Raw genomic sequence first — 15,103 nt, forward strand, 5'->3', positions numbered from 1 at the left:
TGGGAGCCCAGGCTGACGTCCTGGGGGTGGAGGGAGCCACACATTCCTTCCCCATGGCCCAGGGCCCAGGGCCCGGTGCAGGCTGTGGGTGTTACACACAGACCCAGATGCAAGAAAGAATGCTTTTATTGCACTGAAGACTTTTCTGGAAGCCTGGAGGGAGCTGGGTGGGCCCCTTTCTCCCTTCAGTCCAACGCAGTGCCACACCCTACTGCCTGTCCCACCTCGAAGTTTGGCTCTGAAATGGAGGATCTGCCCCTCCCCCTCTGGAGGGACCGTGAAGGCCATTTGGGGGAGGCAGGGGTTGGGGGTGTGAGGGCCCAGGGAGCAGAGGGAGTTAATTTCTGTTTAGGCTGGAAACCGAGGGAGGGCGTGGCCACATCTCCCCCAGAAAACGTCCTGAGTCGTGGGCTGGAGTAGAGAAGGTACCTGCGGTGTCAGCTCTAAGGTCAGGGTCCAGGGCAGGGTGGCTCCTCCCCAGGCCCCTACCACAGGCCCCTGGAGCTAAAGCAGGGGTGGGCAAAGTATTTGACTCGAGGGCCACAATGGGTTCTTAAACTGGACCGGAGGGCTGGAACAAAAGCATGGATGGAGTGTTTGTGTGAACTAATATAAATTCAAAGTAAACATCATTACATAAAAGGGTACGGTCTTTTTTTTTTTTAGTTTTATTCATTTCAAACGGGCCGGATCCGGCCCGCGTAGTTTGCCTACGGCTGATAAAGGAAGCCCCAATGGAAGGCAGGTATAGCACAGCTCTCACTGCCCTGAGATCTGCCCCAGGACAGAGGCAGGTCACAAAGTGAGACGGTAAGAAAAAGACAAACGGCCGAAACCGGTTTGGCTCAGTGGATGGAGCGTGGGCCTGCGGACCGAAAGGTCCCGGGTTCGATTCCGGTCAAGGGCATGTACCTGGGTTGCGGGCACATCCCCAGTGGGAGATGTGCAGCAGGCAGCTGATCGATGTTTCTAGCTCTCTATCTCTCTCCCTTCCTCTCTGTAAAAAATCAATAAAATATATTTTAAAAAAAAGAAAAAAGAAAAAGACAAACACACGGTTTCTACAAAAAGCCCACCCGCCCGGGTCCCCTGGTCAGCTGGGAAGCAGCTCGGTCTTCACCCTTTTAGGGGTCCTGCGGGGGGCAGGACTGTCCAGCTGCTCCCTCTTGGGGCTGATGGGCCCGGAACCATTGTGCTGAGCAGGGGGTTCGGTTGTGGACTCTCGCTTGGGGCTGGCCGGTGCTGGACCGTCGAACTGGGTGGGGGCCTCCTCCTTGGGCTCCAGCTTGGGGGCGGGCGGGCGGGGCAGGGGCGTCAGCGCCCTCTCCACCACGCGGGGCCCGTCCCAGGCGGGGATCTCCAGGCCCAGGTGTTTCATGAGCTGGGTCATGACCTCGTCTACGTAGCCGTGGATGCGGAGGTCAGCCTGGCGGTCCTGCGGGGGCAAGGACGCATGAGCGGAGGCAGAGGGTGCATCGGGTCCTGGGCTGGGGGAAAGGTCAGGGGCGGGCTCAACACATACGTGCTTGGTGGGCTGGAGGTTGACGATGACCAGCCTGCCTCCACGGCGCTTGGTGGCCAGCGGCAGGTTCCCGCTGGGCCCGATTTGGAGGGAGGTGCCTAGTGTGACAGACAGGTCCGCGATCCTGGGGCCGGGAGGCGGGGTTAGGCTGACCTCTCTACAAGGGTTTCTGCAGCCCTCCTCTGGCCTCACCCTTGGGGGTGGGGGTCTCAAACTCTACCGCAACATGCCCAGGTGCACCCCGGGAGGCCGAGCTTCCCTCCCACTGCTGGCAGAGGGGAGTTGCTGATGTGGGCGGGACCTCCACACTTGGACTCCTGAGTTGAATCCTGGCTGGGTAGCACTGGACAGAGGAGTCACCTTGCTAAAGTCTCAGTTTCCTTGCCTGTAAAATGGGCCCAGTGTAGAACCCCCTGGGCTGTGGTGAGTACCGTGTCTATGAAGCCCCTGACCCAGGGTCAGGTATGTAAGAGGGCTAGTACCTAGCAGCTGCCATTATTAGGGAAAATCAATGCCCAAATAGGGTTCAAGCCACCTCCTCCAGGAAGCCTCTCCTGACTCCACCTCTGAGCTGGAGCTCCTTGCCCTGTGCTGAAGCTGGTTGTGCTTTTGCCCCTCTCTCTGCCTGCCCCGCCCTGGGCTCATCCGGGGGTCTGACCTGCTGGCTTCATCAGCAAGAGTGAGGTCCCGTTCGGGCAGAGCATCCTCCCAGTCCAGGATGGTGTCTCTCAGCTTCCCCCTGCGATGGTGAGGGTTAGGGGGAGTCAGTATGGAGACCTGTCGCCTCCCCGGGAGCCCAAGGCATGGACAGGGGTCACTTACCTGCAGGCCCGCAGGCCCCTTGCCTTGGCCATGGTGCAGAGCCGGCCAGTGGCTTTGAGGCCCATGGTGCCCACCACAGTGTCCCGGACATATTGCCTACGTTGGAGAAGGAAAGAGGGATGGTGGGGCCTGGTCAAGCCCACCACCTTCCCACCTTAGGGCCCCACCCAGTGGTCCTTGTTCTCCCAGGGAAGTAAGGGCTACATGACTAGAATCTAAGCACAGGGAAACATCAAACATGCCCAGAGGAGGGGCAGGGGAGGGAGAGTTCCATGAAACAGCTGCTTCGCAACATCAACAGCATGGGAAACAGAGAAAGGCCAGGAACTGTTCTAGACAAAGGAGACTAAAGAGAAGTGACAGTGACATGCAGAATGTGACCTGGCTTGGACCTTGGACGAGGAGAAAAATAGCAATGATGGGAGCACGGGGAATATTAATTGGAGATGGAATCATCATGTTACGTGGTTTTTACATTTCCCAACTTTAACAACTACACTGTGGCTGGGGAAGAGAATACCGAAGCTTGAGGGAGATAAATGTCTTAAGGGTTTTGGGGCAAAGGATCAGGAAGCCTGCCACTTATTCTTGAACAGCACAGCAAACCCTGGTAACAGAGAGAGAAGGGAAGACAAATTGTGGCAAAACAGTAATATTGGGAATCTATTCAGGGGTCAGCAAACTATGGCCCCAGGGATCAAATCTGGCCCTCCTGTTATGTTTTTATAAATAAAGTTTTATTGGCACATGGCCATGCCGATTCCTTTATGTGTCACTTATGGTGGCTTTTGCACTACAACAGCGGAGTCAATGGTCATGAGAAAAACAGTCTGGCCCACAAAGCTAAAAATATTTATCATCTGGCCTTTTTTTTTTTTAATATATTTTATTGATTTTTTACAGAGAGGAAGGGAGAGAGATAGAGAGTTAGAAACATCGATGAGAGAGAAACATCGATCAGCTGCCTCCTGCACATCTCCTACTGGGGATGTGCCTGCAACCCAGGTACATGCCCTTGACCGGAATCGAACCTGGGACCTTTCAGTCCGCAGGCCGACGCTCTGTCCACTGAGCCAAACCGGTTTCGGCACCATCTGGCCCTTTACAGGAATGTTTAACTGCTGGTCTAGGTTAAGTATGAGTTCATCATACATTCTTATGCATTTTTCCATTGGTTTGAACATTCTTCAAATATGGAGGAAAAAAATTTTTATACCAAGTGTAAGTGTGGGAAGGGGGGGTCTCACTTGTGCCCCAGTTCCCAAGAGCCCACGTACAGGAGGTGGGCAGGGTCACGCTCCTGCCACTGACACCCACAGTTATCCATATCTGTGAGGCTCCCCCACAGAGGAAGACACGTCCACAGCCCACTTATTCCAGGAAGGGCTCTGGCTCAGCCTTCTCGGACCCGGGGTCACACCCGTCAGCCCACAACCCTATTATGGGTTGAACTGTGTGCCCCATATGATATGTTGGAGTCCTGATCCCGGTACTTTAGAATGTAACCATATTTGGAAAGAGGGTGGCTGCAGAGGTCATAGTTAAGATGAGGTCACACTGGAGTAGTGTGGCCCTGGTCCCACACTAGTATCCTTGTAAGAAAGGAGACACAGAGGAGACGGGCATGTGACAACAGAGGCAGAGGCTGGAGTGCTGCATCTACAGCCAAGGGACGCTCAGAAGGTCAGAAACCTCCAGAAGCCAGAGCGGTCAGAAGGATCCCCCTGCGGGTTTCAGAGGGAGCACGGCCCTGCCAACACCTGGATTTTGGACTTCTAGCTTCCGGAACTGTGAGGACACACATTTCTGTTGTGTTAAACTACTTGGTTTGTGATTATGTGTGGCAGCCACAGGAAATGAATACACCTCCCCAGGAGGAAGATGTGTCCTGCTGCCCCACACCCCCAGGGTCAGACCCCAGTCCTGTCCCCCCACCCTGGGTCTCTTGGTCTCAGATTCAACTCATAAGGCCCTTTTGCAGAGCCCAACCTGGAAGGGACAAAAAATGGGCCTGGGTCACCATACCTTGCCTGCCCCCTCGCCCTTGTGACACTCACCTCTTACACTTGACACATTCTTCTACAAACATGTTCCCATGAAGCTCTGCCAGCTTGTCCCTGTGGGAGGAGAAGAGGTTTGGTGGTGCCTGGGCTCCCTGAATCCTAAGGCTTTGGGTCTGGTGCCCAGTCCTCCTCCTCTAGGAAGCCTTACCTAAACCCTCATCCACAGGATCCATGGACTCCCTCCTTCTGGTTTCTCCGGGTGTGCAACCCCAGGCAGCTGGCCCAACCTCTCGGAGCCCAAGGAATCATTAACCTCACAGCTTACCCTACCTCCATACCTGGGCAGCCCATTCTATTAACAAAATCCACCCATAAGGGTGGTGGAACCTCCCACTGTCACCAGGTCTGAAGGATGGAAATTCTAATTCCCAGTTTGCAAAGGAAGAAATTGAGGTGATAGGTGGCTCTGGAACATGTGCTCTGACACAGAGGAATATGAAATCAACTCTTAGCACTGTTGCTTCCCTGCTGTGTGACCTTGGGCAGGTCACCTAACCTCTCTGTGCCTGAATCCCCATCTGTGAAATAGGATGACAGTGTCCAACTCTTAGGATGTTTGAGGGAACAATGATTAGGCCTGGAAGGCTCTTTTCTATGGCTCCCTCTGTCACCTCCTTCATGTCCCTACTCAAATGTCACAGCCACCCTGACCTCCCTGTCAAAAGTTGCAATTCCCCACACAGTCCTCCCTGCACAACCCTCTCTTTTTCTTCTGTGGCAATGATCACTGTCGGACATAGAATTTAATACGTATGCTTATTTATCTTGTTTGCTGCCTGTTTCCTTCCCACTATAGCATAAGCCAGGAGGGCAGGGCTTTCTGTCTGTCTGGTATGCTATGTCCTGCCTCTAGAACTGAGATGGCATGCAGTAGGTGCTCAATAAATAGTTGTTGAGTGTGGCCCATTTTGCTCCTACCTGTACCCAGGTGGTGCTGGGGAATTGGTATCTCTCCAATTTGCACACAGAGACTGGTGTCACTGAGCAGTGGGCAGTGCATGCTGGGAGTGGCCTGGGTGAAGGCGAGGGAGCTGACCAAAAACCCATCAGTCAGGAAACTGAAGGCATTGAAATCCCCAGATACACTCCTGTCCCCTCCCCGCAGCGGCTCCCCTCTATCTCTGGTGGCTTTGTCACATCCACCTACACACCCCAGCTCAATGCTGCCCAGGTGTAGGGACCTGGACTTCTGTGTTTTTGTAGAAGCTCTAAACACCCGTGCCACAGGAATGTATTTGCTATACGTTTGCTTTTATTTCTAGAAACGTCTACACAGGCCGTAAGGGCTAGGTCTGCAGCCACCTACCTAGTGAATTACTCTGCTTGGAGGGACAATAATGTGCCCAGCAGTTACAGCTCGAATAGGGCCCCAGGGTCACCCAGCCAGGAAGGCTGGGGTCTTCCTTTCTCAGGTATTTACATGTTGAAATAGATGAAGGCCCAGAACTTGGAGACATTGCTAGGTCAGAAGAGCTGTCTGACTCCTGGAGAAATTTTATTTGTGCCTGAAGCCTGGAGTTAGGACTCGGCCCATTTCAGAAGTGCAGAGGACGGCTGCCTCAGTCTCCTCTGCAAGCAGAGACAAGTCCTTTCCCTCCCCGCTTGCCTGGAGGGCCTGGTTACTTGTATGAACTAACTGGGGCTCTCGTTGTCCCCAAGGGTAAGATCAGGGAAAGTGGGTAGGGAGGGTGACACACTTGGCATTAAGGAATCAACCTTTCTGCCCAAAACCAATGTTCACATTCAGAGTAAAAGTTATCAAGACGAATATTAAAATGCAACTGTAGCCGAAACCAGTTTGGCTCAGTGGATAGAGCGTTGGCCTTCGGACTGAAAGGTCCCAGGTTCGATTCCGGCCAAGGGCATGTACCTTGGTTGAGGGCACATCCCCAGTAGGAGATGTGCAGGAGGCAGCTGATCGATATTTCTCTCTCATCGATGTTTCTAACTCTCTATCCCTCTCCCTTCCTCTCTGTAAAAAATCAATAAAACATATTTTTAAAAAATAAAATAAATAAATAAAATGCAACTGTAAATCCTAGACCCTGACCACCCTCCTCCCCACCTCAAGGGAGATTGCAGCCACCCTGGGACCTGAAAAAAGGGGACGAATTCTTGAGATGTGCCCAGGAAGCACTGACAATGACAGCTCTGGTGGGAGAAGTCCTATTCAGTGTCAAGTGTTGTCCCCTGTGGCCTTGCTGAACCGCCACATCGCCCTCCCAAGGGAGGGCTGCCATCAACCTCTATTCTGCAAATAAGGAACGAAGTCCAGAGAGAGGGAGCGGGTGTTACCTAGGAAAGCCAGAGCGCACGTGCAGCCCATCCACGTTCTGGCTGACCAGGAAGCGGAGAAGGCCCACGCGCTCCAGCTGCACCAGCGCCATGTGGGTCTGTGTGGGCCGTGCGCTCTCGAAGGTGGTGTCGAACTTGGGAGCCAGGCCCCGCTCCTCCATCGTCCAGACGCCATGGGGGCCTCTGAAGGTGGCATGTGGGGAGAGATGCAGACAAAGAGTTTAGGGATCAGAGCAAGGGGGGACATAAAAAGAGACAGACAGCCTGGCCGGTGTGGCTCAGTAGTGAGCGTTGACCCATGAACTAGGACAGTGATGGCGAACCTATGACACGCCCATCAGAGGTGACATGCGAACTCATTTTTTTGGTTGATTTTTCTTTGTTAAATGGCATTTAAATATATAAAATAAATATCAAAAATATAAATCTTTGTTTTACTATGGTTGCAAATACCAAAAAATTTCTATATGTGACACGGCACCAGAGTTAAGTTAGGGTTTTTCAAAATGCTGACACGCCGAGCTCAAAAGGTTCGCCATCACTGAACTAGGAGGTGACAGTTTGATAGTCAGGGCACATGCCTGGGTTGCGGGCTCGATCCCCAGTAAGGGATGTACAGGAGGGAGCCAATCAATGATTCTTTCTCATCACTAATGTTGCTACCTCTTTCTCTCTCCTCCTTCCTCTCTCTGAAATCAATTTTTTTAAAAAAGAGAGACAGACAGCCCTGGCTGGGTGGCTTAGTTGGTTGGAGCATCTTCCCGTACACTAAATGGTTGTAGGTTTGATTCCCGGTCAGGGCACATACCTAGGTTGTGGGTTCAATCCCCATTCAGGGAGCATACGGGAGGCAACTGATCTATGTTTTTCTCTCTTTCTCTAAGAATCAATAACAACATATCCTCCAGTGAGGATTTTTAAAAAAAGAGAGACAGAGAATTGAAGATAGACAGAGAAAGACAGAGAGAGAGAATGAGACAAAGGGTTTGGAAAGTAGGGGAAAGAGAGATCGAGAGGGAGGAAGAGGAGGAAGAAGAGAGAATAGTGTACACCAAGGGCAAAAATTAATTATTCAGTTCAACCAAGTTACTGTCGCTGCACTGAGCCTGGCCCTGTGCTGGGTGATGCTGGGGACCTAGCGGAACCAGGCCCTGCCCAAGGAGTCCTTGATCTTGTCAGGGGAGACACTGTGGGCACAGACCCTTCAGCCCTGAGGGCTGGGCTGACCCGGTGGAGGCAGTGAGGGTTGTGTGAGGACTATGGAAAGGCTTCCTGGAGGAGGCTGAGCTGTCTCTTACACTGTAAGAGGGAAGGCAGGGCAGTTCAGGCAGAAGGGTAAGCAAAGGCCTGGGGTGCTGGCAACAGCCTGTGCCTTTGGGGAAATGCAAGTGGCCTGGGGGCTACAACGGGAGCGGGAGGTTGAGGAGATAACCTAGGGCTGGGTGGGGAAGGACTTGGAACTCTCCTGTGGAGCAATGGGGAGCCATGGCAGGTTATGGAGGAGGGGGCGGGGAATTCATGCCTTAGAATTCTAACATTCCTCCAAGGAATCTGCTCTTCTGCTACTGGCCCAGGAACTTGAAAAACAGTATAAATGCAATAGGCCTGCCCTTTGGGGCAGGGTTGCGAACTCAGCAACTACAGGAGCAATTCGGGGGCCACCAGGTTGAGAACCTTGCTTTTCAGCTACAAAATTCTTGTCACACAGGCTGCCTGGAGTGTGGGTGGTTTATCAGATTTCACACCCTCAGTTACGGGTGAGGAAACTGAGGTCCAAATGGTTAAGCCCCTTGCCAGGTACCAGGTCTGAAAGAAAAATATTTGCGAGTGTGGCGCTAACTGACCCTGATATGAATCTCCCTGTTTTCTGGGTAATAGTAGCCTGATCTTTAGCTATGCACAGTGAGCCCCGCATCCCTTGTAGCCAGGAATGGACAGGTGACCAAGTTTTGGGGTGAGTGAAATGCTGGGTGTGATTTAAACGGACAAGTCTGGAGGGGAGGGGTCTTTCCCATCCCAAATACCCAGGGGATGGAGGATCAGCGAGGGGAAGGCAGCAGGATGGATTCCGATGCCTGGGTATCTGTGGCTCACAGGGAAGCCCTCAGCAGCTAGCAGGTCCTGCCTCGACTGCCCCTCCACACCTACAGACCTGAAGTCAGGGATGCCCGAGGCGGTGCTGATGCCAGCGCCCGTGTGGAACACCACATGGGAGGACTGCCAAACCAGCTTTGCCAGCTCCCACACCTTCCGCTCCAACTCCTCAGGGGGGTCGAAGATCTGTTGTGCGAGAGAGCAAAGGGCAGTGATGTGATCAAAACCTGTCCCACAGTTGCAAGGCCACTAGCCACAGACCGAGCTGCCCCTGCTTCGACGAGAGTGAATCCGAAAAGGCAGCTTGTCATCATGTCCCTCCTCTGCCCACAGCCCTCCAGGGCTCCCACCTTCCTCGGGCCAAAGCCCAAGTCCTCCCTGTGGCCCCAAATTCTCTTTTCCTAGCCTCCCTCACCTCCTTTAGGTCTTGGTTCAGAAGACACCTCATTTATACACTTAGGTTCACACTAGCATTACTTACAACAGCTAAAACACAGAAGCAACCCAAGTACCCATTGATGAATGAATGGATAAACATAATTCTGACACACGCAACAAGGTGAATGAACCTTGAGGGCATTGTTTGGAGTGAAAGAAGCCAGACACAAAAGGACAAATACTGCCCTAGCTGTGCTCAGTGGTTAGAGCGCCGGCCACAGACTGAAGGGTCTCAGGTTGGATTCCGATTAAAGGCTCATACCTCGGTTGCAGGCTCGATCCCCAACCCCAGTCAGGGCACCTGCTGGAAGCAAACAATCTATGGGTCTCTCTCACATCGATGTTTCTCTCTCTGTCTCTCTCCATCCCCTCTACTCTCTCTAAAATTCAGTGGGAAGAAAAATCCTCAGGTGAGGTTAACAAACACAAAGGACAACCCTAGCCAGTCCGGTTCAGTGGATAGAGCGTTGGTCTGCGAATCAAAGGGTCTCGGGTTCGATTCCGGTCAAGGGCATGTACCTCGGTTGCAGGCTCCTCCCTGGCCCAGGCCCTGGTCAGGGCTCATGCAGGAGGCACCCAACTGATGTGTTTCTCTCACATCGATGTTTCTGTCCTTCCCTCTCTCTTCCACTCCCTCTAAAAATCAATCGAAAAACATCCTCGGGTGAGGATTAAAAGAAAAAAAAAGGACAAATACTGTGTGATTCCACTTATGAAGTTCCTAAGGGAATCAAATCCATAGAAACAGGAAGCAGATGATGGGTGCCAGGGGCCAGGGGAGGGGGATCGGGAGTTACGGGTTTAATGAGGTCAGAGCTTCAGTTTGGGAAGATGACAAAGGTCTGGAGATGTGTGGTGGGGATGGCTGTGCAACATGGATATACTTATGCCATTGACTGTAAGTGCACAGTAAGATGACAAGTGTTATGAAAGGTGCACTTCGCCATAACAGAAAACACTGAAAAAGCCACCTCAGGGATCCTCCCCGCCACCTGGCTCCATGCAGCCCCCGCGCTCACCCCCGCCTGCTTCCTTTCCTCCCGAGGCCCTCTCAGCTCCCGCCTCACTGCCTGTATTTACTTGCTGCTTCTCTCTTTCCCCCCTGGAATGAGGGGTTTTTGTCTGTTTTGTCCCCTGCTGTGGCCCCAGGACCTAGAAAGTGCCTGGTGCACAGTAGGTGCTCAATAAACAGTTGAGGAATGAAGCCAACACAGGCAGGCGAGGAACCCGGCTTCCAGAGGGATTCGCACCATCTAAGAGCTCCTTGCATGTGTGTCTGACTCAGAACGAACCGAGCAGCTTTTATGGAATGAGGGCAATCCCCCGCCAGCCCCCCAAGTTTACAGAAGGGGAGACTCCTCTTCAGAATGGAGGTGACAAGCCCGAGGTCTCAGGATGCGAAGGGGACTTCTCTCGGAGTAGCTGGAGGGAACATCCATCCATCCGAGGTTCCTGCCCAGCTCACAAACTGCTTCCATCGCCCACAGGACACAGCCAACTCCCCAGGCTGGCATGTGGGGCTGTCATGGAGGGTCTGGCATGGAGGGGCTGGCACGGGGGACTGGCATGTGGGGCTGGCATGGAGGGTCTGGCATGGGGGCTGGCATGGAGGGCTGTCCTCGCCTGCCTCTAGTTTACTGTCCCCGAGCGCATTTATCCCGCCCCCGCCCCCGCCTTGGCCCCTGCAGCGCCTTCCGCCGAGAACTACATCCCGGGCTCCCCCATCAGAACTTCGGGACTTGGCCACGCAGGCCCTTCCCTTCGTACCAGCCCCGCCCGCCCGGGCTGGGCATCTTCGCGCCCCCGGGCGCGCTGGGGGGCGTCACTTCCCACCCATCCTCAGGGGGAAGTCCCTCCCATTGTCTAGCTTCGGTGCCTCCTGAGAGTCCCCATGCCCCGCTGCCGCCCGGCCCGCGGCCACGGAAGGGGCGGCCTGCGGGGACCCCCGGCCACGCTCACCTCCGGGAGGCCGCACTTGCCCTTATCCGCGTACGGCGATAGCCCCGCCGCGTAGTTCACCGACATCCTCGCCCCCCACGGGAACAATAAAATTTCCCTTGTTGAGGCCACTTCCGCCGGAAGTCGGGAGGAGCGCGGCAGAGGAGGGGCCGCCCCGCCGCTCCCTCCAAGGCGCATGCGCCTCTGGCTGACGCCTCAGGCGCCATGTTTACTGCTGGTAACAGAGGCCGGCGCGCTTCCCACCGCTCGCGGGGCGCGGGGGCGGGGCTGTGAGCCCGCGGGGCGCGGGGCGGCCGCCCGCGTGAGTGTTCTCAGTCGCCGCTGGTGCGAGGGACACAGCCATTGCGCCTTTTCATAAATTAGTAAACTGATGCCCCGCCTCCGCCCCCACCCTGCGGAGGATGCAGTCACAGAGAAGGGTCCCGGGACTCGGACTTCCAGAAGCCCAAGGTGCTTCCCACCGCGCATTTCAGAAGTTTATAAAGTTACAAGCGAAGTGTATGTAAGGCGGGGAGCCTCACTAGAGAGAACTCTGGGTGGCACTGTTATCTGACTGTCCAGGTGGGTGATGGCCGCTCGGCAGGATGGCCCCGTGGGCACCGGAGGCGGAGAAGGCGGCCTTTAGGGCGCATTGAAGAAGCACGTCCCGAGCGGCCCCTCTGGAGCCTGCCCACCCTTGCTCCCCATTTCTTTCTCATTCCTGCTCCCCTCCTCCCCCAAGTTCTAAGGGTCCCAGAGACTTGCAACCAGGGAAGCCGTGGGCAGCGGCAGCTCATCCCAGGCTCACCCCTGAACCTGTCTCCAAGGCCCCCGTTCCTCTGACTTTTCAGTGAGCCCACAGCAGCTCTGCCTCCACTCACTCCTGTCCCTGTGACTTATTGGTGAGTCAACAGCAGCCCCACCGCGGCTCAGTTCTTCCTATAACAAGCAGTTCCCACCCCCACCCCCAGGTTCTCTGCTGTTGCTTCTTCTAGGCTAAGCCCCTCCTTGTTTCACTGTCCCCAGCTTTAATAAATGTGCTCTCAAAACAAACAAGCAAAACCGCCACACGTGTTGAGCACCTACTCCTGTGTGCTAAGGAGGCACCGGGAACAGAAGTGGCTGACGATGGCTACAAACCAGTGCCCGGGCAGTGGTGACAGGTGACTGAGGTGCAAGGAGGAAACTCAGAGGAGGCACCGACCCAGCCGGGGCATCCCGAAAGGCTTCCTGGGGGAGGGGATGTCACAGCCAAGATCTGAAGGGTGAGCAGGAGTGAGAGGGGGAGAAGGATCCAGTTGGGGGTGACATGGGGCACAGAAAGAGCGCTCCTGGCAGGGGGAACAGCAAGTGCAAAGGCTGGGAGGAGAGGAAGAGAGTAGCTCATTCCCGAAACTGAACTAGGGCCAGTGATGATAGGGAAGAACATCGGTGTCTTCCCACTAGATCCCTCTGGCCAACGGGCAGCCCCGCTGCCAACCTGCCTCCTCCCTCAGCTCATCCCCGGCCCCCTGGGGCTGCTGCCGCCGCTCAGAGCTGATCGGGTGTCAGAGCTGAGTGCACAGTGTTTCTGGTGCTCGCTGGTGGCCCAGCAGGGAGCGGGTAACCGGAGCCCGCAGTGCACACAGTGGCCTGGTGCTGGAGTCGCTGGAGCTGCAGGAGGTAGGAGAGGAAGGAGAGAAGGGAGGCCTGGGATGGGGGCCCCGTTAGGACCTCAGGTTCCTGTCCCCTGAGCCCTAGCAGGTGGGAGAAAGGAGGGGCCGGAATATATCCCAGCCACACCGAGGGACTGCCCAGGCACCCTGACAGACACGCACTTGTGGGTGCATGCACCTCCCACTTCTCAGCCTCAGTCCGTCTAGTATCGGGTATGTACCCTCCTTTCTTGCTGCTTAGTATCCTGTCTGGCCTTCAGGCCCTGTTTTTATATCATCGCCTCTTCGGGAAGCGGCTTCCTAGATGAGGGCACTTCCCCCTCCCCCAAGCCGACAGATTCCCACCTGCTCAAGCAACCTGTGGACTCCTCTCGTGGGTGTCTCATTACACTCTTCTCTGGGTGTGATTGAGTCCTTCAGACAGGGGTAAAGAAAAAGGATGGGGTGGGTGGTGAGCAAAAGGGGTACATTGAGTGAATGCAGTACATTGAAGAGGTGAATGAACGGATGGGCAGTAGATGGATGAGTGGGTGAATGGAAGAGTGAATGGATTTATGGAAGGGTGGATGGATGGTTGGATGGTAAGTTGATAAGTCAGTGTAGGGTGGATGGACGATGGATGAATGAGTAGATGGGTGGGTGGGTTTTGGATGTTTAGGTGAGTGCATACATGGGTGGGTAGGTAGATGGGTGGGTGGGTGAGTGGATGGCTGGATAGGTGGATAGGTGGGTGGGTGATGGATGGAGAATAAAGCATGGTTGGAGGGTGCATGAAGGACCACGAGAAGATGAGTTGGGCGGGTGAGTTGGTGGGGGGGATATACAAATCCTGAGGTAGGAAGATGGATGCACAGGTGAGTGGGTAGATGGATTTAAGCATGGGTTGCAGGGCTGGGGGGAGAAGGATGGGTTGGAGAAGTCATGGGCAGCTGGGCAGGTGAAAGACACGCCTTCACAGAAATCTCGGACATAGGAAGGGGTCCTGAGCCCCACATCTAGCAAAACATCCCCTGGAGGCATACCTGTCTGACCTGCCTATTCTTGCACATGCATGGAATACAGAACAGGCCAAGGTGCACAGGCATGCATGCACACACATGCCTCATGCTTGTGTGTGCATATGCATGCACATAACCATCGACCCAGACCTCCCCCTACCCTACCGCCCACCCCCCGCCCCGTGGGTGACTTTCCTCCATGCTTTTACTCATGCGGAAGCCAGGCTGGTAAAAGGGGACTTAGCTGCAAGAATGTTCTCTCTGACTCTCCAAGAAACATGCCTCTGTGCTAAGAGCCTCAGCTCTGGGCCTGGCCCCCACAGAGCCCCTGTCTATTCAGGATGATAGAACTAGCCCAGACACTGTGAGCTTATGGAGCCAGGGCTGGGTTAGAAGGGACCCAGGCAGGGCTGAAGGAACCAAATTTGGTGAGCTAGAGCTCTGCCTGCTGGTGAGAGGCAAAACTGATCAATCAGAACATGGGATTTTGAAACTGGGCTGCATCGGATGAATAGGAGTTCACCAGAGAAGGAATAAAGAAAGGAACATTTTAGGTAGAAATAACTGCACAGTCAAAAGCTTGGAGACCAGAAAAAACCTGATCTTTTTGGGCCGCAGGAAATAGTGGCGAATGTGTTTTTGAGCCCCTACTGTTTGCTGACCCAATGCCTCAGGCCTCACTGAAAACTAACCATGAGTTGGTCAAGAGGGGATATCTTCCTTAATTTAAGGGTGAGAGACGTGAAACTGAGGGCAAATGCCCAGCTGAAGGACACACAGCAGTTAGGAGATGGGGCATGTCTGTGTCCTGCTCAAGGGGCCAGGGTGGCGCAGGGAAGAGGAAGTGGTCCTTCCGAGGAGGGGAAGGCTGCTGACCCTCCTGCTCGCCAAGACTGATCCCCTTCGCCCTGTCCTTTCCCAGGTGGCCTGGGTTGAGGAGAAGCCTTGTGTGCTGGCCATGAAGACTCTCCGGGCTCGATTTAAGAAGACAGAGGTAAGTCTGAGGCCACTAAGGTGCATGCTGTCCCCCACCCTCAGGTGGCTGTCCCCAAAGCCTGGCTGAAGATCCACTGGGCCTTTGGGCCATTATCTTCTGCCCAGCAGATTCTTCTGGCAGCTTCCGTAGGACCAGGGTCCTCCCTGTTCAAAACTCTCCCATAGTTCCTCACCTCCCACCGGCGCCAGTTTACCCCTTTATTTCCTCTCTACTGCCCCCTGCTGTCATGATGTCCTCACGGTCTCCTGTTCAGGCTTTCCAGCCACCATGCCTTTGCCTAA

General features: G+C 54.6%; 1 protein-coding gene across 3 annotated transcripts; it reads right to left on the bottom strand.

Annotated features, from left to right (window-relative positions):
- Positions 1-178: 178 nt before the first annotated feature.
- Positions 179-11,301, bottom strand: SIRT6 (sirtuin 6). 3 transcript variants are annotated; one of them, XM_070415824.1, is made up of 9 exons: positions 11,194-11,262; positions 9,497-9,538; positions 8,855-8,982; positions 6,703-6,885; positions 4,402-4,461; positions 2,345-2,440; positions 2,181-2,261; positions 1,523-1,646; positions 179-1,435 (listed from the first exon to the last, which is right to left on the bottom strand). In XM_070415824.1, exons 4-9 carry the CDS (start codon positions 6,861-6,863, stop codon positions 1,094-1,096), a joined length of 864 nt encoding a protein of 287 aa, XP_070271925.1. In that variant the 5' UTR covers positions 6,864-6,885; positions 8,855-8,982; positions 9,497-9,538; positions 11,194-11,262; the 3' UTR covers positions 179-1,093. The 3 variants fall into 3 exon arrangements, with proteins under 3 accessions (XP_070271925.1, XP_070271926.1, XP_070271923.1); XM_070415825.1 differs by having other exon boundaries at positions 9,497-9,535; positions 11,194-11,243; XM_070415822.1 differs by lacking the exon at positions 9,497-9,538 and having other exon boundaries at positions 11,194-11,301.
- Positions 11,302-15,103: the final 3,802 nt, after the last annotated feature.

Source organism: Myotis yumanensis, unplaced genomic scaffold (genome assembly GCF_028538775.1).
Source record: "Myotis yumanensis isolate MYYU_CA2020_CCGP unplaced genomic scaffold, mMyoYum1.0.hap1 SCAF_5, whole genome shotgun sequence".
Classification (NCBI taxonomy): Eukaryota; Metazoa; Chordata; class Mammalia; order Chiroptera; family Vespertilionidae; genus Myotis; species Myotis yumanensis.

What these genes read in the sequence shown, in the direction of transcription:
- SIRT6 (XM_070415822.1), bottom strand. Translation starts at nt 11,259, where the DNA reads ATGTCGGTGAACTACGCGGCGGGGCTATCGCCGTACGCGGATAAGGGC. An exon ending in TCGGGCATCCCTGACTTCAG is followed by an intron (nt 6,886 to 8,854) that starts GTCTGTAGGTGT and finishes TGCCACCTTCAG; the next exon opens with AGGCCCCCATGGCGTCTGGA. An exon ending in GAATGTGTCAAGTGTAAGAG is followed by an intron (nt 2,441 to 4,401) that starts GTGAGTGTCACA and finishes TCTCCAACGTAG; the next exon opens with GCAATATGTCCGGGACACTG.